Source organism: Xiphophorus maculatus, chromosome 15 (genome assembly GCF_002775205.1).
Source record: "Xiphophorus maculatus strain JP 163 A chromosome 15, X_maculatus-5.0-male, whole genome shotgun sequence".
NCBI lineage: Eukaryota > Metazoa > Chordata > Actinopteri > Cyprinodontiformes > Poeciliidae > Xiphophorus > Xiphophorus maculatus.
The window spans coordinates 4854209-4880353 of NC_036457.1; the positions used below are offsets into that span (position 1 = coordinate 4854209).

At 41.7% G+C, this 26145-nt stretch overlaps 1 protein-coding gene across 2 annotated transcripts; it reads left to right on the top strand.

The window, feature by feature from the left end:
• The first annotated feature begins 5862 nt into the window (after positions 1-5862).
• On the top strand, positions 5863-25917 carry pex7 (peroxisomal biogenesis factor 7). Of its 2 annotated transcripts, XM_023348080.1 has the most exons (12): positions 5863-6025; positions 6867-6987; positions 7669-7726; positions 8512-8662; positions 8731-8808; positions 8891-8999; positions 12556-12662; positions 14169-14282; positions 15063-15189; positions 15267-15322; positions 20557-20656; positions 24542-25917. In XM_023348080.1, the coding sequence occupies exons 2-12, from the start codon at positions 6873-6875 to the stop codon at positions 24670-24672; spliced, it is 1146 nt and encodes a 381-aa protein (XP_023203848.1). In that variant the 5' UTR covers positions 5863-6025; positions 6867-6872; the 3' UTR covers positions 24673-25917. The 2 variants fall into 2 exon arrangements, with proteins under 2 accessions (XP_023203848.1, XP_023203849.1); XM_023348081.1 differs by lacking the exon at positions 15063-15189 and having other exon boundaries at positions 5864-6025.
• Positions 25918-26145: the final 228 nt, after the last annotated feature.

Genomic DNA, 26145 nt, shown 5'->3' on the forward strand with positions numbered 1-26145 from the left:
TTTATGAATTGTTGCTGAAAGAGTGCTTCTTCTTCGTCTTCTTGGCCCCCTAGCGGCATGGAGGGCTCAAAGCATCTGCTGGGTTTGCTTGGTTTCTTCCCGGTTCCAGAGAGATCAGGCTCCACTTGACTATATATATATATATTTATATATAATTTATTACCATATTAAATTATTAATTGTGTTTATTTTTACTTCTTATTTCTAGCTGTAGAAAACACTAGTTGCCGGGCAGATCCAGGAACTTTATTTTAATTTTCTAGGAAGCTGATTGGCTGACACTGATTGTCGTAGCTGACCAACATGTTTTACATCAGTGATGGAAACGCCCACCTGACTACCAAAAACTTTAGGGAAAAGTGTGAGGAAAAGTAAAAAGTAAATATATTAATAAATGGAATACATTAATATGGAAATAACTAATTACATTGATTTATTTACTTATTTCCAAAAATACATATTTAATTTTATTGTCTCCTATTTTTGATTATTTATTTACTCATTCAGCTTTTTTTTGGTAATAGTTTTATTTCCTATAATTTATTTACTTATTGACAGTTTTGGCAGGATCAGCCTTCCGTAGAATCAACTGCTTTGAATAAAAACAACTGAAAAAGGAAAACAGGTGAGGTTGTTTCATTACAAGTAATGAAATTAAGTTTATCTAAGTAGAAATATTAAATTTAATAAGTTCCAATGTTAAACAAACAAATAAATGAAGTTTGACTAATTTAATTTGATTAAATGTAACAAATTATCTGAGTTTTTTTAAAGTTTGAACTTCTCTTTTATCACTGCAGAAGTATGACTTTAAAACCAAAGTAATCCTTTTCCACTTTACCTTTTATTCTATGCTTTGTTTTAAATTCAATTAAATGTTTTTCCTTCTCATTTTGTTTCATTTTAGCGTTTAGTTCATTTATCGATTCGATTCTTTCAGATCAAACCAGAACCTGAAGTTTTTTCTTTATGCAAATTTTAAGGCACAGAAAATAAAACAAACAGTTTAATCATTAATAAAAACGTTTAGGTTTAAATTTTAGATGATGAAGGCCTGGAGGAGGATGAGGAGTGATGAAGGTGAAGACGTGTTGGAGACGCTGCGCTCCGTAATCTCCGAGCACTTGAACGCCTCACACAGCAGGAGGAAGATCTCCCTTCATCTTCATCGCGCCTGCAGCCGGCAGCAGATCGTCTCGGCTCACCGGCCGCTTTCGACACCCTCTTAAAACCCTCCAGAACCAGAACCGGGTCGAGCAGAACCAGAGATAGCTGCTGGACCTGAACTGATACCAAATAAAGAATAATCTGATTATCATCTGAGAAAACGAATAAAAACATCACATGAAAACAAATCTTTAATAAATCTATAAAGATTTGTAGGTTCTTGTTTTCAATATGCAGAAATGGGAAAACAGAATAAATCTCTGAGATTAACAGAGGGAATGATCCAGAAATAGAAATTAAATTTACATTTTTAATCATTTTTTAAACTTCTAAACTACTTTAAACTACCGTCATTAAATCCATTTTTTCCCCATGTTTTTTAGTTTTAACACTTTTTTGTGTGAAAAATATATTTTATGAGTGTTAAAACCTTTTATTTAACTATTTTAAATAAAAACGGAATATTTTTGTAATAGAAACGGGATCATAGATCCAGAAGTCCACCTGGTTTTTCCTTCTGAAAATTGTTTTTTCCCCTTAAATCCGTTTTTATTTCCATGAAAAACTTCCAGTTTGCTTCTTATTTTGGGTTTGATTGAATAAAAGTGAAGATATTTTGTCTCTTCTCAGATCAGTCTTCATTTGAAAACACTTCCTGCCTTCAGTTGAGTTTTAATCCAGCAGTTTAAAGCAGATCTGAGTCCCCAGGCTGTAATTTTGATGAGTAGATTTTAATGTAAAAGTCGTAGTTTTGACCTATATTACTCCTGAGCTGCGGCCGCAGACGGCCCTCGCCCCCCACTTTGAACACCTCAGTGTTCTCTCTTCTCTTTCCGGATCATTCCGATGTTTTCCAGCCGGCTGTCGCTCCGCATTCCTCCTGTTATCTGTCTGGGCCTTATCAGGAGCGCCGCCGGTCTGGAGCGGAGGACGGTGAGTGTTTCTGGTCACCAGAACCAGAACCAGAACCGGGCTGATGCTCATGTCAGCAGGTTCTGCTCTGCCTTAGTCACACCTCAGCAAAAACATTTCTTTACATTTGTTCCCTAAATCTGAGCCTAGAGTCAAAATCAAAAGTAAGACACTTTTGTTAATAGCAGAGCTAACTTTTAGCTTAGCGCTTAGCTTTGAATCATTTAGCTTAGCACTTAGCTTCCCCTAAATAAATTGTTCAGTTTCAGTTGGATAAAGTTCAACATCTGTGTTTAAGTTTTGGTTATTAACGTTTCATGCTCTTATTTTGAAGTTTGTTTACACTGCAGTTCCATTTCCTCTCCTTTTTTTCTTTAAACAAACTTTATTGAGCAAATGGCAAAAATTTAGCAAACAAAGGAATGAGGTGAACCGAAGAACCATCAAACTTCGGTCACTGCAGGTAAAAAGAAATTCATTTTCCACCAAAACAACTCAGAAATTTAGCAGAAAAAACAACAAGGACATTTCTGAGTTAGAAAAGTAAAACATTTCTGAGAAAAAACTAATTTTGAGATTAACCTTTGAACTTTGCTAAAAGAAATGAGTTTAAAAAATAAACTATTTTAGAAAAATTCCAGTATTTTTAGCTCAATCTCAGAAGATTTCTAGAAAAATTATGGACATTTGTGAGATTTAAAAGTTACATGATGTCAGTTGGTAAATCTTTAACTCTTCCGGATCAGCTGCATGTCACCAGAAATCCTCATTTTCTGCTCCGATGCTCAGCAGAGCGACAACAAACTCCTGGACTTCCTCTGGTTCCTCTGTTGGTGTCATCTGGCCACCGTCAGTCCACTTCATCGGACAAAACTTTGACTAAGCCACTGGTTAAAAACGGCACGAATCCAAATGAAGGTTTTTGTTTTTGATGTGCAGAAATGGAAACACATCTGAGTTTAACAGGAGGAAATGATCCAGAAATAGAAATTAAATCATTTTTCATTTATATCATAAAAAAGTGTTTTTTTTCCATTAAATCCGTTTTTATTTCCATATTTTGACACATTTTTCTCCTAAAATGATTTAATCTCATGATGAATGCAGAATGCTAGTAGCCATCGTTAGCATTGTTGCAACAGGAAAAGCTTTGGGCAGTTGCCCAGGGCTGCATATGGGGGGGGGGGGGGGTCACAAGAAAAAGTAAAATAGAATCTTTTCATCTCTTTGCTCAGCTAGAGGTTACTAAAGATACATTTAAGCTTTTAGCATTAACCTAATAAATATAAACCTGGAACATATCAAGAAACTGGTGAATAAAAGCCACAAGATTTTTTTCATTAAACAAAAAACAAAAAGAGAGTTTTCTAAATAAACTAAAGTTCTGCAAAGCTGGCAGTGCAGCAGCAGCCTCACTGCAGGCTGGTGATGTTCCCGCTGCATCGGGTCGACTCCGGAGATTTAGGTGTCTTTTTCCTGCCTGAGGGAAAAACATCCTGGAAAATTTCCTTTGAAATCAATCAGATACCAAACTGGAAGAATGAAGAACATGGAGACTGAATTCTCATTTCTACCAGAGTAAATGTTTAATATTTATGTTTATTATCAATTCAAAGTGACTAAAGATGAATTATTCTCAGGCTTTGCTACTTTTTCCACCAATCAGAACGCTCCTTTTTTATCATTTAGAAAATCTGGCATATAAAAAGTTTGCTGAAAATAAAAACATTTAAAAACAGACAGACATTGAGAAGCAGAATAATGATCTTTTATTCCAGTACCATCAGAACCTGAGGAGAAGCTGCTGTTTAAGGATCAGAACCTCAGCGATGGATCGGAGGGTGTTGGTGTGTTTCTGCGCTGAGAGACGGCTTTGTTCCCCGGTTCTGCTCATTGTTTTCTGGACCGGTCAGCAGAGATCGCACAGAACGACAATCACCTTCAGACCTGATGGCCACAAACCGACGGAGGAGGCTTACCCAAGATTATCTGCCTGATCCAACTGCAGCTGGTGTCCAATACAAAGTTCTGGAAATTAGACCCAAACAGCTTCATCACAGATGCATGATGGTCATTTCTATTGACGCATGTTTCAGTTCCAACCCACCGCAGCATCAGTGTTGGAGCGCATGCAGTCAGATGCAAACCGGACACGCCGTCCAATGTGGTGGCCAATAAGATAAATCATCACAAATCCCGGACGAGCCCCCAGTTTATCATGAACCAGTCCACCGGCTATGACCAGCGGTGGGGACCGCTAGCTAAGAAGTTAGCAGTATTAACCCAAAAACACTAATCACAAGCTTCAGGTCTGCTAAAGTACTATAACAATATAGTATTCAGCTTAAACTAATGCTAAGGTGCTAAAAAATTAGTCCAAGTTAATGCTAAAGTGCTACTGCAAAATAGCAATTAGTGGATGCTAATGCTAAATGCTATCAATACAGTATTTAATGGAAACTAACCATAAAAAGTGTCATACCAGTTACTTTAACGGACTTCAAATTAAGAGCATGAATATAAACCTCTGATATAAACTTCTTGGAGAATTCCTAACAGTTTACAATCAAACTTTCAACAGATGTTGAACTTTATTCAACTGAAAGTTTATAAAACAGCCAAGAAGTTTAGCTCTTTAGAATTTATCTGGAGAAATGAAAGTAGGGGAAGCTAAATGCTCTTTGCTCTCTGAAAGTCGCCAGCAGCAGCCTCCGCCCGCCTCTCCCCTGGTTTTCCCAGGCCTTCGCTCCCAGGGTGGTTTGACCTGACTTTCTGCCCCGCGCTGCCCTCTTTCTGCCCCGCGCTGCAGGGACACAGCGTCTCATTGTAGCTGGGCCCACGCCGCTCCGCCGGCTCCAACATGGAGGTCAAGCAGCAGGACAGGAGTCACATCTGATGTTCAGGAGAGAAGCCTGGCTTTATTTTATTCTACTGGAAATAAAGTAATAAATAAGAAACAGAAACTTTGCAGAAGGGAGAAGCTGCAGCCAATCTGTTGTGCTGACATGAATCCACCTCAGCTTTCTGTAAACTGGACTCTACAGCTGCTACTGCATGAACAACATCTGTATTTATGGGGTTTTAGGTCCCAACAAAGATTTATAAATGTGTTTCATTCAAGGAAACTTCCCCTTTCAGCTGAATTTAGTGGAAAAGACATAAAAACAACTTTTCATCCTGTTTATGATGAATAAATGTACTCTCTCTTACTGTTGGCCAGCAGGTAAAACTAAAACAATCATTAAACCTCAAATCAACTTTTCTTTGGCAGATAAACTCTCTAAATCTGTTGTTTGGGGTTCTTTCTTCATACTTCTGTACAAATTGTAACATTTTGGTGTAAATTTGTTTTATATAATTTTAACAATAATAATTTATTATTTACATGTGTATTTAAAATTAAAACTTTTCAGCTAACTATCTACCTATTATGTCAATTTAACATTTTGTTTATGTTTATGTTTTCAGGAGGATTGTGGCTCTTTTGGCCTGACAGTTTTCTGAAAAGTCAGACATTAATGTCGGTGTTCTGATGTATTTCCCAGTTGGATAACTGCAAATTAATTAAACTTGATGCCTCAAAATACACAACAGAGAAAAATAATAGAAAAACACTGAATAACAGACTAATTTCATAATCAGTTCTTTGTCTAATAGAATGAAAATTTGCATTTATTGCTGGAGCTCTGCAGAGCTTCTGGGTTATTTTTTGGTGAAACACCACCATCTAGTGGTAGAAAGAGGGATCGTCCTAAATGTCTCATCCGGGTTATCAAGTCAGCTGATCAAAACACGGAAGTGTTTTCAGCTGTGCAGCTTTTGGAGGAGCGAGTGGAGAATGTGAGGAGCAGAGGATCTGCTTACATGTGGAAAACCTTCTTTTTGTTCATTTTTAAACGGTTTTCATCAAAGTTTAACGGTTAAAAGAGACACTGGAGCGGAACCGGTGAGTTCGGACGGACTTGGGATTTTTTCTGGAATCAAACGCAGTTCAGTTAATTATTGGTTATTTAAGATTAATGTTAGAAACAGAAACCTGAGTCTCGAATGATTTCAGCTGAAAAAAGTCATTAACGTGTTTGCAGTGTATTTTCTGCGCAGCCGCAGTAAACTCAGCTTTGGGACCTGAAATCCAACAAATGGAACAAAAATAACGGATTAAATAATTCAGCATTTTTCTTCTAGCATTATTTACTGTAGAGATTTATTAACATTTCTATCGTATGTAAATATTTATCATCTAATCGTTTATGTTTTCTTAAGATACAGTTTGTTATTTTCTGTATTTGATTTTTAAAAGTGTATTTTGCCAAAAATTGTATATTTATATGTCATATTTTTAATTTTAAAAATTGTTTACAAATTAATTTTGTATTCTGAATTCCTACTATCCAGTTGCATCTTTCTGTGTTGAGGAATAAATAAATAAATAAATAAAAACATTGTAAATTGACTAAGATTGAATAAAAAAATATGAAAAAGGTTTAATTCTGATATATTACTTGGATAATTTTCTCAAAATGTATTGTGGAAAAAACATGTTGAATAACACAAAAATAAGTATATGGATAAAAAAATCAACTTTATTAATAAATTATTGCAGTTAAAAATTAAAAGCAAATTAAATGGACAGGGACACGGATGGTGGGTGAAATTGTATTGTTTTTTATCTCAGGTTATTTATAACCAGCTTGTTTATCACGTTGGTCACATTTTCTGTAAATTAATTATTGATCCTTCAGAGTATTTCTATAGTTTTCCTTTGAACTTTAACGTCTCCTCTGCAGTATCTGATGACGACGATGAAGGTGTTTCGCTGTCCTGGTCGCCATGGTTACGCTGTGGAGGCTTCGCCATTCCTCCCGAACCGACTGGCCTGCGCGGCGTCCCAGTACTACGGAATAACTGGTCAGTGTGGAGAGTCGGTTCATACCGAAATAAATCGCAGCAACAAAATAAAATAAAATTTATCAGTCAGAGCCACAAAACAGAACCTGGTTTTCCACTTCCTGGAAAAGATTCACATGAAATATAATCAGAGAGAAATGACCTCAACAAATATTTAAGATTAGATAATAATGAATGTTATTTTAATGAAAAGAAAGAATATAAAAAATGCTGAATTAAAATACAAAATTCAATGTAAATCAGATTTGGTAAATAATATCAGTAAAAATAGTAGAAAAATAAAAATAAATCTAAAGCATATATAAAAACTGTCAAACTCAAAATTAATAGTAAAATAAATTAATGAACACATGAGTAAAATTACAATAAAAATGCAGATTACAACATTAATGAGAATAATAATAATAATTGTTAATATAATGAAGAATAGAAAGTTACTGCAGAAGGTAAGATAATTTCTAGATGACTCAATGTGACTGATTTCCTAATAAAATAAAAAATGAAATATTTTAAATGAATATTTAAAAAAATAAGAAAACAAAATCTAAATAAAACTAAATAATTATTAATTAAATGAGTAAAAGACCTAAATGTATAAGAAAAAAGTAAATAAAGGGAGTATATGAATGAATATAAATAAATAAACTCTTTATAATAATATGAATATGAATGTCTCTGCAGGTTCTGGATCTCTGTTTGTTCTGGATCAGACAGAAACTGGGATTGTTTTAGTGAGAAGGTAAAGTTTCTGGATGCTTCATTTTTTATTTTTACCACAAACAGGAAGTGCAGATGTGTCCAGATTCGGGTTAGGATGTGTAAAACTCTTAGACCGCTCTAAGGTGGCGAAACGCTGAAAACACACAGAATGAATGATGCAAAATCCAAAACACACCAAGAAAACATTTGAATGCAACACAAAAACGCTGCAACCACAGGAAACAGAAGCAAAAGGGAAAACAAGCTACATAAAGCAGAAGACCTCCAGGCCACCAGGGGGAGTCTGGAGTCGGCCATATTAGCTACGTAAATATGCTGCTGCTCTCTACGATTGTAAAAACCATGAACCATAGAAAACCTTTTCCTTCTTCCACTCAACTTTCTTCTGGAATCTCGTCGTTCCTGAGTTTGTAGTTCCAGATGAAGCGGTCGGCTCCCCCTGCTGGTCTGGAGGACTAACGTCTGTGGAGTCAGTTTGGAGCCTTTTATTCTTGCTGATGTTTTTGTTTCTGTTTCCTGTTCTGGTGCGTTTTAATGTTAGCTGCAGTTTGGTTCCTTTCAGCCACCGTAGTTTCACTTCCTGCTGACAAACTTTTATGATCAGAGTCTCTGGAGGATTTCCAGAGATTTTATTGGGCTTGTGCTGCTTGTCACACTCTCTCTGTGTATGTGTGTGTGTGTGTGTCTCTCTCTCGCTGTGTGTGTGTCTGTGTGTATGTGTGTGTGTGTGTGTCTCTCTCTCGCTGTGTGTGTGTCTCTGTGTGTGTGTGTGTGTGTGTGTCTCTGTGTGTGTGTGTGTCTCAGCTGGCAGTGGGGTGACGGTCTCTTCGATGTTGCGTGGAGTGAAGCTAACGAACACGTCTTGGTGGCTGGAGGTGGAGACGGCAGCCTGCAGCTTTGGGACTCAGCCAATCAGAACGCTCCGCTGAAAGTGGCCAAGGAGCACACACAGGAGGTACGACGCACACACACACACACACACACACGCACCCCGCTGTGACTGACCGGTGTGTGTGTGTGAAGGTTTACTCTGTGGACTGGAGTCAGACCAGAGCAGAGAACCTGATCGCCTCCGGATCCTGGGACCGCTCTGTTAAAGTGGTGAGGCTCCGCCCCTTTATTTGAGGCTCCGCCATCATTTCACAGTGGCTCCGCCCATAACGCTCCTCTCTCTCTCCTGAAGTGGGACCAGAACCTCGGCGCCTCCCTGGCCACGCTCAGGGGTCACGAAGGGGTCGTCTACAGCTCTATCTGGTCTCCTCACATCCCAGGATGCATTGCTTCAGCCTCAGGTCAGCCGCCGCTCTCATTCTCCGTCAGGAATCCCAGAATTCCCAGCATTCAGCTGTGAAGGCTGATGGTTCAGCTTAGAGTTTGTTAGCAGCCTTTGGCCACAGGGGGGCGCCCTGCAGCGTGAAAGTAAATCCGTCTGATCTGATAGAAAATGGGCTTAAATATTTTTCACTCATGAAATCTGAAAAGTGTGGCGTGCTCAGCTCTAGTTCAGGTTTCAGTGATTTTAGGCTTTTAGGTTTTCTATTTTTAGCGCAGAATTCAGATCCAACTGGACCCAACCGGGTCGTCAGAGCTAAACTGGACCCGGTTCTGCTGTGGAAAGTCCTGGCCGGGCCTGAGGAATCCTGGCCCAATGGACCGGTCTGCTCAGCTGGGTCGCGTTCTGATCCGACAGGTCTACGTTATTTATTCAGAAAAAAGTTGGATTTAAAAATAAATGTCACCGTTCTTTTGTTTTTTTCAACATTTTACTTCTATCATGACTTTTTAAACATTTTAGGAAAATATATTAATTTGCTCCTTTTTCTGATTTTTATTATTTTTCTACTTTTTTAATGTGATCAAAAATACTTTGAAAAACTGACTTTCATTATTTCCTTCGTTTCTATTTGCATTTTTTTATTTATTTGTTTAATATTTTTTCTTTATTTATTTTGAAGAACAGCATTATTTCTATTTTTGTTTTTAATATATTTTTTATTTGTTTAGTTTATTTTCCTTTTTTGTAAAACTTTTTTTTGTCTTTCTTGTTTTGAACCTTCATTTTTCTTTTAAATCTGTTGCTCAGCAACCAGTCGGGTTCTGTTGGGTCAAAGTGGTGGGTTCTGGTCCTGTCGGGCTGGTTCTGTTTTGGACCTTTGAGCCAGCCGGTGCTGCAGCAGAACCCTGAAGCCCGGCGGCTCTTTGTGGACCCGACTCCGGCCGGTTCTGGCTCAGTTGAAACAGCGTCACATGGGTCTCTGGTCCCAACAGAACCGACCGCAGCTCACGAGACGGCCAGCGACCCGGTTCCTCACAAGCGCTGCTTTGTTTCTGAGCTTTTAGTCTCAGTTCTATCAGGAAAATGTCCCGGCTGAGTATTAAGTGTGATGTCATGGCTACATGTAGCGAAGGTTAGCATGTAGCTTCAGCTGCTAGCTAAACGTGGATCAGTGAGTCATCGTTCCACTACATGCCAACACAGTGTTTGGCTGAGGCTAACGCTAAATGCTAGTCACGAACATTCATTTTGCTTGTGGAAGTGATTCTGTGTGACTGAGCTTTCAGGTTTCAGGATTGTTGAGTTTTGCTAACTCTGCTGCTGCTTTAGCCTGATTGGCTGCAGTAGAGCTTCGGTCAGAAAACTTACCGGACAGTTTATAAACTGTTTACTGTGGAACTACAGCAATGCATTCTGGGTAGAGGATAATACCCTCAGATATTGTTTCATGTTTGTCTTCTTCTCTACTGTTGGCACATTTTCACACTGAAATATGTGAAAATGTTTTTTACCGTCTGCATGGATTCATCAGTTTAAAACCTAAAATCTGTCAAATTCTCCAGATTCATTTTCAGTGAAAGCATCTGGAGCTGCGTGTGTTTTCAGTCCCTGGATTAAACTCATCTCAGCAGCTGATGGCGGTTTTGTTGCTGTGATTGTTGTGATGCCGCCCGCGCGGCGCGTCGGTTCGCTCCGTAACGATGCTGCGGCGGATTAGAAGTGAAGGTGGCTGCGCTGCGCCGCGGCTGGCAGCTTCCTGCTCACCTACGCACTCGCTACCATCCGCCTCAACGCCGCTCAGCTAATGAGATAAAGGCTGTTTCAAAACATGCAGATGAAAAAGAAGCGGGGATTATCTGCAGGAGAACAGGCGGATCAGGTGGGAGCTGCTCTGATTGGTCAGGATGATCGTCAGCCAATCAGAGCGTCTCTGTGTGGGACGACTTTATGCTCATATTTAATCTGTTTGCTCTTTTTGCCTTTAATCCATTTAGATCAGATTAAGCAGAATTTAAACGCCGTGCAAAACATCATGAGTTTCAGCACAGCGGACTGAGGCCAGAAGGTCAAAGGTCAAAGATCTCCTCTGGCTCTACGGCCGTTCTGAGCATGTGCAGCACTTCAGAGATCGAGACTTGAGTCTACTGAGCTTCCTGTTGCCAGACGGCTAACAGGAAGCCCACACACCTCCAAATTGCACCCATCCCAGCTGTGCTGGTTGCTAGGCGACTGAGGGAGGGGGCTGGGCTTCCAGGCTGCTTTTTAAAACACAAACACCAAACGTGATTATATCAACTAAGTCAGCAACATTTTCAATTCAAAACGTTTTTGCTGCCAAGTTCATGAATAATTATCATTTTTAATCAACCATCAGCAAAGACTTTCAGGAAGAACTGAAACATGGAGCTAGCTCCTTTAGAAATGTGGACATTAGCACTAGCTGCTACCTGATAGCGTCAAGATGCTATTTCAGTTTAGGCTAACTCCTTTTAGCACAACCTGAACACAACAACAGTCTTTTCCAGCGTCCAATCAGATCAATTAGAAGCAGAAATGAACCCAGAGAAGAAGAAGCTTCATGGCTGCTGTTAGCGATGTAGCTTTAGCATCTCTGGTTCCAACAACGAGAACGCACCGCTAACCTCAGAGCCACCAAACGCCGCCTCAGCAAAAACAGCTGGAGGAAACGATTCTCCAGAGACGTGTGTGTGTGTGTGTGTGTGTGTGTGTGTGTGTGTGTGTGTGTGTGTGTGTGTGTGTGTGTTGTACGGTTCAAAACCGTCTCACATCAGTGATGATGAAAGAAGCTGCTGATGCAGCACTGATAGCAGGTTTAACAGAGGACTTACACACACACACACACACACACACACACACACACGCACACCCAGGCCTGGTTACCGGTGGTTAGCGGTTTAGCCGTGTTCTCCGCTGCGGCTCGTTCTCCCAGCGGTGTCTCTGTGCGAGTGAGGAAGAGGAGGAGGAGGAAGAGTGACTGTAATGTTTAATCTGATGTTTGTTTTTGCTCTTTAATGTCCTCTGTGCAGCAAATGATCAGAAACTGATTAGTGCGGCTGACTGAAGCAGCTGAGAGTCTGGGTTGTTCTGATGATGGAGTTTCTAACATGGCGCCGCCTCAGGACTTCCTGCCGTCGCCACGTTTAGCTTTTAGCTCTCAGGTCACGTGTTGGCCAACCGAACATTTAGAAATAAAAACCATCAAACTTTCAGAAATCGACTCAAGTGAAGCTTTTTGAGGTTTTATTCAATGTTCAGCTGATAGTTTAGTAATGCAGCGAAGCCCACCGACCCGTAACCAGTGGCAACGGTTTGGGGTCAGATGGGTTCATAAAACCAGACAAAGTTTTCATCCTTCAGTCTGAGAAACTTTAAAACTTCCTGCTCCCCGAGTTGCTGGAGGTGAAAGGTTTAATCTCAGCTCCGACGTCATCAGGTTGGATTATCCTGGAGGAAGTTTGAGGAGGAATTAATAATCTGTAATCCTGCATCGTGCTAGCACTTTGGCTGTCCTGACGCAGTGCATGCTGGGTAAAACCTGCGTCTGCTTCCAGGCGACGGGACGCTCAGAGTCTGGGATGTGAAGGCCGCTGCGTGCCGATTGGCTGTTCCTGCTCACAAAGCTGAGATCCTGAGCTGCGATTGGTGCAAATACGACCAGGTGGGTCAGACACGACTAATCGATCACAGAACTCGTTTTGATCACTGATCAGAGTTTAACCTGCTTTCATTTTCACCTGAAATTAACAGCAAAGTTAGAATAAAAATGATTTTTTAAATCAGATTATTTTAATCTGTCTGCAGAATAGGGGTTGAACGACTACATATTTTTTAAGGTCGACTACATCATGATAATAGTCGAGTCGATGTCGACTAGTCGCGGTGACGTCATAGTGACGTAAGCGCAAAAACCCTTCACAACTACTTGGAGGCTTTATTAGCTATTTTCACGGCAAATATTGACACCCCCCCCCCCACACACACACACACACACACACACACTCTCTCCCCTTCTCCTGCTTTTACTAAGTCTATTATGGAGATTCTTCGTGAGCAGCGGGGAAAAGTTTGCTGCACAAAGTCGGGTCTGACTTTTTTTTTCTAAACACCGGCTGATGCTGATGATCTCTGGATAGTTACTATAGGAGTCAAATGATCACACTGACTACATGGTGCTTTTGGAACATCACAAGCCGAACCTGTTATGAACGGATCCCGTTTGGTTACAGCTGAATTCAACGAAACCACCTGCTTCTCCTCCGCCCGATGCGCGGCAGGAAGCTCTGCTGACTCAGCAGATTGAACGATTTAAGATATTTTCTAGTCAACGTCAACATGATAAAAGTCGAGTCGATGTCGAGTTGACTAGTCGTTGTGACGTCATAGCAACGCAAGACGCAAAGCTTTGGAGTAACGTACAGGCTTTATTACCCGTTTTCACGGAAAAATACGGCATTTACACAGAACAGCAACAAGTGAAACAACAAAACATCGGGATAGTTTATGATGAATAACAAGTTGCTGGGAAACCAACATTCAAAAGGAACGCACATTTTTTAGATGGCATGTAAAAACAATAAAAAGAGGTGGCACGGGGGCGGGGGGGTAAATAAAGTTCACTCGCTGTCAATATTCTCTTCACTAAGAGTTGTTGGGGTTTTTTCTTGGTTGACATGTAGGAAAACAAGGGCATCAACATGAGCCGGATGAAGGCTTGCCCGCTTCCTCGTAATGGTATTCCCAGCGAGAGAGAAAATCCTCTCGCTGGGAGTGCTGGTTGCCGGAACAGCTAAATATTTTTAATATTTAAATATTTTAAATTTTTTCGTGACAAAGACACTCGCGAGCCGGCTAAGTGACATCATTAGCGGGAAGGGGGCGAGTTTTAGACGGCTCCTGTTTTGTAGTGGACTGCAGCTGCAACTCCATCTCCTTTTAAAAACACTGTAAAACCACAAATATGCATCCATCTACATATCATTTAAACTAATGTATTAACTTATTTTTCTTGTGTCTTGTGACGTATACTGTGCTGTCAGATCAGTACAGGCTGTCACCACCGGCAATCACATGACTGCGACTAGTCGACATGAAATGTAAAAACTCGCGAGACGTCCTAGAGTCGACTAGTCGACTAGTCGACTAATTGGTTCAACCCCTACTACAGAATCTGGTGGCTACAGGATCAGTGGACTGCAGCGTGTGTGTGTGGGACCTGAGGAACGTCACACAGCCCGTCAATCAGCTGCTGGGACACAGCTACGCCATCCGCAGGGTCAAGGTGCACACACACCCTCACACACACACCCACACACACACACACACACACACACACACACACACACACACACACACACACACACACAGATCTGTCCCTCTCCATCCCGCTGCCTCAAACTGAGAAACAGTCTGTTGGTCCTGACAGCATCAAAACTCCCACTTTAATGGCCCAAATAGGAATACACACATTAGCCTGTGTGTGTGTGTGTCTGTTTTTACTGCAGAAGCTAAACTCCGGTTATCAGCCGTTTAGCTGGAGTTGTGCTCCTGTAGCAGCGCTTGTTGCAGCTCATTCTGGGGGCAGACAGACATCACCAATCGATGAGACGATTCAGCACAAAGAAATCTTCTTCTTCTGACTCGGCAGGACTGAACTTCCTCCTCAGCATTTCATCACTTCTGGTTTCAAATCTAACAAATTAAGGAAGTTTATCATTTTATTTCCTTTAATTAAAATAACTTTAAAACTTACTGGCAGCTGGTGATAAAACTCTGAATTACATTTTCCTTTTATTTGTTGAATTATTTTATTTTCTTATTTATTTTTCCATTTAATTCTTATTATTTCTAAGCTATAATTTACTCTGGTTAATGGGTCGGTTCTGGTGGTTCTGCTGGGTCTCATTGACCAACTCATGGGGATCGGACCCGAAACAGATTAAACACAGAACGGTTCAGAAGGTCTGGATCAGCGGAGCAACCAAAAGGTTCTGTCAGCGTTTCTGAACTGGACTGGGTTCAATGAGCAGAACCGCTGAGTCTGCTCTGTCCTCTGGATCAGAACCGTCCTGCTGCTGCTCGCCTCAGAACCGACCGACCCAGAAACCTCTCAGGCCGAAGCTCCTCAAACGTTCTCCATGTTTCTGAAGAAATCGTCCAGGTTCTGCTCCGTGTCCGGTCAGATCCAGGTCTCTGCTCCAGAACCAGGAGATCCTGCCGGTTCTGCCGATCCCGCCTCTAATCCCGCCTCTGGTTCTCTCCGCAGTTCTCCCCATTCAGTCGGACCGTTCTGGCCTCCTGCTCCTACGACTTCACCGTCCGGTAAGTTCTGGACCGGTTCTGATTCAGTTTTAGACGTCTGAAAGAACCGCAGCCTCTAAACCCGGGGTGTCCAACATGTGGCCCGGGGGCCATTTATGGCCCTTGAGAGGATTTTGTTTGGCGAAGCAAAAACGGTAAAAATGTTTCCCAGAGACGGACTGAAGTTCTGTTTCTGTTCTGGATCTTTATGATGAACCGGTTTCACAAAAACTGTAAACTAGCAAATAAACAAATTTTTACATTTTAATTTCACAAAAGTGGTTTTCAGAGAGCCGAGCGTAAAAACATGGCGGCTCCAGAATATTCATCTTTTTATTGGATTATGGACTGAGGAAGAGGAGGAGGGAGTCTTCATCAGAGTAGCGATGATGATGATGTTTAATGATGATGATGATGATGGAGTGTGGGATGAAGATGAATCATTTCTGGCTCTGGGAAAATATCCAGAATAATAGAAAAATTCAAAACATATTAAATAATCCAGAATAAGTGGAGATTAATTTATATTTCCTTGATAATCTGCATAAAACTGGAGTTAAAAATTTATTCAGTTAATTATTATTTAAATTTATGCAACGTTAAAAACATTTTTAAAATCTCTCAAAATCAAAATTAAATTTGAGATTTTATTCCATGAAGAAATTATACTGAACAAAATCTAAACATGTGAAATATTGTTGCTACGTGGCGTCAACAGCTGATGTTTTATTGTTTAATAGTAATATTTCTCTTCAAGACGAAACAAAATAAATATTTAAAAAATACTTATTTAATTTGGGAGCTTATTTTGTCAATTACAAATTTTTAATTTTATTTCTTGACAAATTATATTAATAATAGTAAATATAATCATTAACATTAATTAAAAATATTTGTTATTATTAGTTAATGTTAATAAATTTTTTTCACTCTTGAATTAAATGAATAAAATCATTTAATTTATTTCCAGATTTCTATTTTCAGTCTTTGTTTCTTGAGAAATAAAAAGATAATAAGAGAAACTCCGCCCTCTTTTCAATATGGAAACTTGAATTCAAAGCTGAACTAACGTTAAATAATAAAAGCAATTATTTTACTTTTATTATTTAACTTTAGTTCAGCTTTATATGTGAAATATATTAATATAATATCCAGTGTCAGCTGGAGAAGTTAAACTTATTGATCTCTGATGATCAGTTTTCTCCGTCCTGCAGGTTAAATCATTTCAGCGTCATTGAAATAATTAAAGCTTTAATTGTTTGATTATGATGAGTAAACTGATAAAATGGCCGCCATGCTGGTGGTTTCATGTTTGCTCTAATGATTATTTCTGCTTGTTAACATTAATTTCCTGTGTAAGAGTCTCAGTGACTGACGCAGAAGAGCCGCCCTCTCGTCTTCATGTTTTCTCTGGTTTAGATTTCACCAAACGTCCATGAAGTTTCATTCTGCTCCAGTCTGCAGAGAACAAAGACGTTTTGTAATAAAGTTACATTAAAGTTAATTTAATTTGCCATTAATGCGGCGCCGTAACGGCACTTTAGACCCGATTCAGACTGAGGGGTCGCCATGGGTTCTCCAGGCTGGTTGAAGTTTTCTCTGATGGGTTTCATCTGTTCCACTGATCTCTGACACATTGAGGCGTTCCTGAAGTGAAGGGATGAACAGGCGAGTGACCCGGTACCGAACGGTTCTGTCCAGGTTACAGAACCGTTGGATGTAACAACCAGAATGTGGCTGGTCTCTGAAACCAGTGGACTAAAGTTCCTGAAGGTCGTGGAGAGTCTTCAGCGGCCGAACATCCTTAGTGACCGGTTGAATCGGTCCGTTCAGCTTTGTCCTCGTCTCCCATGCAGGGGATCGGCCAGGCTGAGCGCTCAGGGTTCAGGAGAACATCTTCCCTTCAAAATAAAAGGAGGTTTCTCCACTTTTCTGACACCCATCGAACGTCTGAATGGTTCTGCAGCAGAACGGTTCTTTAAGGAAAAGCCAAAGCACACCAGACCCGATCTGGCATCAAACCTACAGAAATCTAGTCTGATGAGGTACACAACAGTTGGATCACGTTAAAGTCAGGAGGATCTCGTTGACCGTTAGCCATTCCCTCTGAGGTCTACTTTCAATGAAACTACGCAGGAACCTGACAGGAAGTGAGGCGGTGTCCAAGTAAAACTCATCTGATTTGGATGAAAATACAAAGTAGAATCTTTTACTCAAAAACTCAGTGAACTTCGTCAGGGTGAGATCGTCAGACGGTGATCTGGTTCCAGCAGGTTTGAGTTTTACGGCCGGATGGTTTCTGGTACAAACTCTCGTGAAAACTCGACCCCACGAGTCTTCGGGTCTGTTGAGGAACCTCCGAGTCGGATCCTGTATGTCAGAGGAAAGGGGAGAGTTTTGGTCTGAAGACTGATTTCTGTCTGAACATCTAAATATCCCAAAGATGAGACAGTTTGACCTGTAAAAACAGGATGTTGGGCTCAACGTGGGACTCCAGAGGACCTGCTCGCTCTTCTGACTGTTGGTCCAAACGTTACAGTTTGGCTGCTTGGAAACAAACTTCATGATGGATGGAGATCATCCGCTGAACGCTTGTGATGTTTCCTTTGAACAAACCATGGTGTTTGCTTTAGATAATCGTTTCCCTGCCGTTGTGTGAGTTTGCGCTCGTCTGCATTAATTTCCTGCCTAAGCTATAATCATAACAGCCTGCAGACACGTCGTCCCTAAATATTCCATGGAAATACTGATTGTTTTCTCAGCCGTCGGTCTTTAGATCTCGGTCCGCATGCAGGTCCTGTCTGCTGTGACTGAACAGGTTTCATGTTAACGGCACAAAGCGGCGGCTGAATGGACGGTTCCACTGAATGAAACACAAAAGATGTTAAATAATTACCTGGAATCTGCAAACAAAAGAGACTTTTAGTTCCCAACCTGGACTCATTAAACCTCCTTTCACATCATTTAATCACAGCTTCTGCGTCTCCATGTTCCCTTCCACTATAATCCTTACTCCACTAAATATTATAGTTGTGCCTTCACTCCACATTTAACATCCCTGCAGCCAAATTACCACTGGATATGGATATCAACAATATGATCACATATCATGACTAGAGATATCCATGGCTGGGTTTCTCTCCTGGATCTGTTGCCTTCATTTGGTCAGCAGTTGTTAGTCTGTAGGGTTGGTTTGGTGGTTTAATGGTTTACTAGTCTGTTAGTTTGGGTGGAGTGGGTCAGATGGTCGGTCGGTCGATCTGAGCCTGCTGGTGGAAAATGTTTTGCTTTCTGTGCAGTCGTCCCTCCAGCCCAGTGAATCTCGGGCGTTGCTCAGTAGGGCAGCGATGAACGCTGCAGTGGCTCCATGCTGCAGGTCGTTATCGTTCCTCTAAAGCGCTGAGCGGCGCTACGACAGAAACGCTTTGGTATTTATGGCCACTGCATCCATTAAGCCAGAAAACTGATCTGCACTTTGGTTATTAAGTCTGAGGGTCTGTTAGCGGCACGTTGCTGCTCTATGGAAAACACACCAACAACCAGACATCAACTCTCTGATTGATGGATGAAAACTAACTAGTAGCTACTAACTAGTAGCGCCTGAGCTGTCGGTCCACTTTAACTACGTCACCATTTATTGGAATAAAACCATTTCTAATGTTGCTGAGCTAAAAAAATGGGTTGAGATTTTACACCAACAAGTCAATCAGTCATTGAGGAAAACCTCTCAGAGCCACACACACTCATCTGTGTGTGTGTGTGTGTGTGTGTGTGTGTGTGTGTGTGTGTGTGTGTGTGTGTGTGTGTGTGGGTGTGTGGGTGTGTGTGTGTGTGGTGGTTCCAGAATTAATACTGCACTAATGGAGCCCATTGAAACCTGCAGCCCCTCCCCCCCCCCCGGTCCGAAAATGATTTAATTGCATTTGCAAAGTGGATGAGTCTGGAGGGAGTGTTTGCTGCGTCAGGACACACACACACACACACACACACACAGTCTCGCTCTGTCAGGACCAGGAAGAGAAACGGTCTTTCAATTAGCCTGATTGGCTTCCTGAGCTGCTGCTTCGTTGCCTCTCTGCTCTCACGTCTCATAACCAGGTTTGGTGGACCATCGTCTTCCCCTCCGTGTCTCCTGGTCCGTGTCCCTCCGTGTCTCCTGGTCCATGTCCCTCCGTGTCTCCTGGTCCATGTCTCGTGCTCCGTGTCCCACCGTGTCTCCTGGTCCGTGTCCCTCCGTGTCTCCTGGTCCGTGTCCCTCCGTGTCTCCTGGTCCATGTCTCGTGCTCCGTGTCCCTCCGTGTCTCCTGGTCTGTGTCCTTCCGTGTCTCCTGCTCCGTGTCTCGTGCTCCGTGTCCCTCCGTGTCTCCTGGTCCGTGTCCCTCCGTGTCTCCTGGTCCATGTCTCGTGCTCTGTGTCCCACCGTGTCTCCTGGTCCGTGTCCCTCCGTGTCTCCACGGACCAGGAGACACCATGTCCCACCGTGTCTCCTGGTCCGTGTCCCACCGTGTCTTCTGGTCCGTGTCCCTCCGTGTTTCCTGGTCCGTGTCCCTCCGTGTTTCCTGGTCCGTGTCTCCTGGTCCGTGTCTCGTGCTCCGTGTCCCTCCATGTCTCCTGGTCCGTGTCCCTCCAGCCCGTTTCTGCTGCTCAGCCTCTATAATTCATCTGCGCTGTGACGTCATTATTATGTTGTAGGTTTTGTTGAGAATAAATAATTCTGTGTTTCCTCTTTTAGATACCTGCATGCTGATACACACACTCTGATACACACACTCTGATACACACACACTCTCACACACACGGAGCACAAAGCTAAGGTTAAAGGAAATGCTTCACTAGCCTCTTTGGGCGTAGCTTCAGTAGAAGCTAATAAAGAGGATTGTAAACTGATAGCATGCTAATGCTAATGGACTAGCGCTGTATTTTGGTCTTAATAAATGAAATTCATAAATTCAACTCTCCGACTCTCCTTCAGCCTCATACATCAAGAGCCTGATGGAGAACGGATAATCTTCAGTTTCATAAAACAACCAGAGAATCTGAATTGTGTCAAACCAGAAAAAGCTTTTGCTCATCAGAACCAGTAGAACCAGCAGAACACAAATCATCAGGAAATCTGCAGTTATTCTCCTGTTTCTACATCAGAGTCTGGATTTTTCCAGAACTTATCGATTGGCCCTGCAGATTAAACTTCCTGGAGGTTTCCCAGGTTCTTCCTGCTCCTCCTCTCGTCTCACGGTTTGTGTTTTTGTCCTCAGGTTCTGGGACTTCGGCAGACGTCTGCCTCTCCTGGACACAGTGGAGCATCATTCAGAGTTTGTCTGTGGATTGGACTTCAACCTCCACATCCCCCACCAGGTGATCCGTTTATCCCACTCATCCTCTTCACTTCCTGTTGTCGACCAACTAAAACACTCAACCTATATACCTTCATATGGTAAATTAAATTTCATCACCCAGCCCTAAATATCCCACTCATCCTCCTCCTCATCCTCCTCCTCTTCCTCATCCATCCAGTCTGACTTCTGTATCTTCCAGCCTGTAAATCTCTAAAATCGCAGCTGTTTCATGTCCTAACTGCATGAATGAAGTGAACTAAACGGTTCGGATCATCGGGAGTTTCCCTGATGTGGGAACATCCTTCCTGTCAGCGCTCCGCTCTGAGATAACAGAGTGTGTGTGTGTGTGTGTGTGTGTGTGTGTGTGTGTGCGTGCGTGCGTGCGTGCGTGCGTGCGTGGGTCCGGTCCAGGCCGTCGGGTCAGTCTGAGCTCAGAAGCTCACCATCAGGCGACGCAGATCAGCCTGGATCAAAACCAGCGTTTTATTGATCTGATGGCAGGTTCCCATTTTTGAGAAGCTGAATTTCAGGTTTTCTTTGAAATCCAGCAGATTTCAGAAACGAGTTTCACTTCTGGAGCAGATGAACCTTCAGCCACAGCGCTGAGCAGCCGCAGCACGGCTAACTTCCTCCTGATGATGATGATGAGCTGCATGTAGGTGAAGGGAAGAGATTCTACCTGAGCTTTTTAAAGAAGCTCATTTCCATAAACCTGACAGGAAGTTCAGACGGATGGTTAATCTCATCTTCGTCTTTAGCTTCGTCTTTAGCTCTGACTGAAATCCTGGCCGGGGTTTATGTTGTTTCCAGCTGTTTTTTACCTTCATGTTTTCTCCTGTGACTCTGAAAATGAATTCAAACTGGAGTTTTAAATGAAGCCAACAGTTTGACGCCGATGTACTGCGGGAATGTTCTGAAGCATTAGTTGTTTTTAATTAGTGTTTTTCTTTTTTTCTTGTAATCATTGGGAGACATTAAAGGTCTGTGTGGCTTTGAGGTCCGTCATCCCTCCGTCTGCGTCGCGTTCTGCTGCAGCCTTGGCTTCGCGAGCGCTTGTTAAAGGCGATGACAGAAGAGCCTTCCTGTCCTGAGGCTGAGTCACCGCGCTGCTGCTCCAGTCCTGAGAACACTTTCAGCTCCTTTCTGAGCTGGAGGTGGAACTGGAGTACAACCAGCAGGCCCGGCGGTATGGGCGGGAATTGGGCGTGTTGGAGGGCATTGGAGGGCATTACCCGCCCACAGAGTCAGCCCCTGGACTGGAAGCTGTTTGTTGTTTTTACCTTAAAATGCCAACTCTCTGATTTTCCTATATCGGTTTGATACAGTAGCGGCTTCCGCACTTCCCATATCTGAGCCTTCTGTCACTTTTTTTCAGCAGTTAAAACTTTAATCCGTTGTTAACACGTAACCTGTTCTTCCGAGCCGCCTTTAACGCAACATGAGCGCTATGATGCTGGCGCTGAGTTTATACCTGTGCGGCAGAAGGAGACCTGCTGCTGCTGCGCAGAGCTGCTCAGGTGTGTTAGAATCATGGTAGCAAAACACAAAAAACTTTACAGTTTTTCCCCCAAACTAACCAACTGAGTTCAGTAAAGCTGATGGATGCAGCTAATGTTAGCTAAAAGATGACTAGCTAATGTTAGCTAAAAGATGACTAGCTAATGTTAGCTAAAAGATGACTAGCTAAGAGATGACTAGCTAATGTTAGCTAAAAGATGACTAGCTAATGTTAGCTAAAAGATGACTAGCTAATGTTAGCTAAAAGATGACTAGCTAATGTTAGCTAAAATATGACTAGCTAATGTTAGCTAAAAGATGACTAGCTAATGTTAGCTAAAATATGACTAGCTAATGTTAGCTAAAAGATGATTAACTAACACCAGTACAGCACCTTGCGCTTGCTAACTAGCAGTCTGTAGGCTACTGGTGCTTATGTTCTGAAGTGGGAAGTACTTGTTACTTTCACTTGAGTAACAAGTACTTGGAAAAAGGTATTTATAAAAGTAGTTTTACTGCACTGTTCCTTTTTCTTTTACTTGAGTCGTATTATTGTTGCTACGTAGATTCATTTTGCCCCCGTCAGACTCGTCTGGAGCCGGGGCTGACAACCAGTATGACCAACATTCAGACTGGAACTGGTCATCTTGGCACCCAAAAACTTTAAAGAAATCTTTATCCAAACCCATGGTTAGCATACAGTTAGCGACAGATGGGACAGCTAGCATGAACTCAGCATATTACACGGCGCTGAAGCTAATTTAGATTTAGCCGAAGGCGATTCCACCGAATCCTTCACACATTTTATTAGCTGCAATCTTTAAATCTTTGTGATTCATGAAGACATTAATATGACCTTTAACAAACCAAATATCATGTTCTTCAGATGATTCCCAACCGCTTTATTCATGAATCACCCTGAATACAGTTAGTGTGGTTTAAGTCGTTTCCATGGTTACAGTATAAACGGTGCGTCTGCTTCATCGCTTTAAACGCCTCCAGGCTACAAAGTTTTTACTCTGAAGAAGCTCCAGTCACAAAAACAACAAAAACATTTATTCCAAAATAAAATCAGAGCAGATTTTTTCCCTGCAGCTGGAAACACGAACAGAATAAATAAAGCCGAAGGTAACGGTGGCTGAGCCGAAGCAGCAGCAGGATTAAAGGTTGGTTACAGGATGAAAGCTGCAGCCAGCTAAAGCTAATGAGGCTCTTTTTGATGGAAACTCGCTCACCGTCCGACCTGCCGCTGGGCCCGGACGGCCGCTTCCAGCAGAACATTCAGTCCGTCTAACAGAACCAGAACAGAAAGCAGATAAACATCACAGCAGCTTTTAGCTGCAGGCGGCATCTGTCTGCTGATCGTCACAGGCTGACGCTGGCAGCACACTTATCACCGAACAATAAACAATAAAAACTCTGAATTACACATTTATCTCTGCAGTGACAAACGGCAGAAGCTCCAAACAAACTGAAGAGTGCCAGAAAAACGTCTGAATACAGATTTTAATTCAGATTTTTCTTGTCATCCAACCTTACTGCAAGCAGAAAGCTAGCCGTGCTAACATAACGCGCTACATTAGTTCAGCTAATGCTAACGCTATACCAACCGGGTCAGCACCTGTTCCTGAGCGGGCCAAACATAATCTATTCCACCGTTCATCCTCCTCGGTCTCCATCTGATCCGGTCCGGACCAGTTCTGCTAAAGATGACCTTTGACCTGACCCTTCAGAGCCACATAAAGCCGGCTCCAGCGTGGTTCTTCTCCCAGCTGCAGAACATTTCCAGGACCAGAGACTAAAGTCTCGGATCAGAGAAACTCATCCAGGCTTTAGTTTCTCTTTAGTGGCTTTGATTCCTGCAGCAGCGCCTTCACAGGTCTGATTGACAACCCAGTGGTCCAGAACGCTGCTGCTGGAGTTCTGACTAGAACCAGGAGGATAGAGACACCACCTGGTTCTACACCATCTAGTTCTACATCACCCAGTAGTTTATAAATTACTGAAAGGATTAAAGATTTGCTGCTGGATCAACCTTCTGGTTCTGGTTCTGGTTCTGCTATGCATCAGAACCAGAACCAAACATGTAGAAGCAGCATTCAGCTTCTATTCACCACAGATCTGGAACAAACTTCCAGAAAACTGAAGACAGTCGAAACCCTGAGCTCCTTTAAATCCAGACTGAACCCAGCTGGTTGGAGCTGATTTAGAAACATAATCAATGAAACAATAATCAATAATCTGATGTACAACAACAACAAAATGTTTCTGTTTCTATGATTTTGTATATTTGTGTTTATGATGTAAATCATTTTTAACTGCCTTGCTGCTGAAAGGTGCTATACAAATAAAATTTTATTGATTGATTGATTGATTGATTAGTAACTGCAGCTGTTTGGTTCTGCAGGTGGTGGATTGTTCCTGGGACGAGACGGTGAAGATCTACTCACCTTCCTGCCTCACTGCAGCATCATAACACACACACACGCAGACACACACATCCTAACACACACACAGAGAGAGACACACACACACTAACACACACACACACACCCAAACACACACATCCTAACACACACACACACAGAGAGACACACACATCCTAACACACACACCGCTGGGCATCGTCAGGATAGTGGGCGGTTCTTCCGGCTGGATTTGAGCTCCTATTGGCTGATTGAACTCTGAGTTCATCGTGAAATATAATCATAAAGTGTCTTATGTAAATGATGTTTATAATGTAATAAATATTTTCTTTATCATCCAGCCGTTTCAGCAGCAGAACCTCCAAACCGTTTGGTAACTAAACCCTAAATCCATGTAGGATTCAGACAAACTGAATAGTTTTTATGTTTCTGTGCAAATTGTGTGATTGCAAGTGTCTCAGTGCTGCCCTCAGGGTTGCATGGTGGTACTGCAGCTGAATTTTCCTATTGGTTTCAGCGTTCCAGCCCTGTGATTGGCTATAAAACCCCCTCACTCTGACGCGCCCCCTGGTGGCGAGTCAGGAGGTGGAACAACGAACAGGGTGAGCGTTGATCAACAGCGTTGCCCTGTGATTTATTAGCAACGTTGACTGGAGCTGTTTGCTGCTGAACTCACTAGATTTGTTTCTAGTCACGTTTTTGAAAAGTTAACAGATTTGTTGTGAATTACTTTTACTGCTTTACAGTGAGACGGTGAATTAAACTGACTACATGGAGACATTATTATTATTATTATTATTATTGCCATCAGTTTTCAATGTTTTTGTTAAGAAATAAAAACATCCTCCATATTTTAGATTTCTTATTTTATCTTCCAGTTTGTCTCTGATGTCTGATGAAGAAACATTTTCACATTTAGTTGAAATTAAAAAGTATTTGAAGAGTAAATGTGAGTGAACCCGGAGCGCTCAGGTTTGTAATGGTTCCTGATCTTTTCTGTTCCTGAGGCCTGATGACCCGCCGGATGTGGGCGGGGCTTCCCGCCTGCCGCCCTGAAAACTGATTTTCTGATGAAATAGTTCAATTAAAAAGATTTCCCCGCCTGTTGGGAGCTCAGCTCAACCTGAACAGGAATCATTGTTAACATTCATCCCGAGAGAAAGCAGAACTTCAGCTCTGAATACATTCAGTTTGTTTAAAATGACGGCAGATGAATAAATCCAGAAACGTTCAGGAACCAGAAGGAAATCTGCTTTTAAAAATGAAAATAAACTATAAAAAGCGACTTTTATTTGAAGTGATTAGTGTTTTTAGCAACTATTTCATATTTTATTCTGTTTACCTTGTTTTGTTTAACTTTTCAGTCTTTTTATAAAATCGATTGTCTTTTAGTTTTTATTTGATTTAATATAATTTTATTTATTGCTCTTCATCTTTGTGTTGTCTTATTTTATTAAAGTTTCATTTTATATAATATTTTTGTCCATTCCGTTTGAATTTCACTCTTTTGGTCTTTTATTATTAAGCAGCCGTGTTGGACAGTAGTAGTTTTATTAGTGTTTTATCAAATCATCAGATTTGTTTC

Bases quoted from the DNA above. Each gene is read 5' to 3' on its own strand.
- pex7 (XM_023348080.1), top strand. From the start codon at position 6,873: ATGACGACGATGAAGGTGTTTCGCTGTCCTGGTCGCCATGGTTACGCT. The intron at 12,663-14,168 runs GTGGGTCAGACA...CCCCTACTACAG, and splicing joins ATTGGTGCAAATACGACCAG to AATCTGGTGGCTACAGGATC. The intron at 15,323-20,556 runs GTAAGTTCTGGA...TTTTGTCCTCAG, and splicing joins TCCTACGACTTCACCGTCCG to GTTCTGGGACTTCGGCAGAC.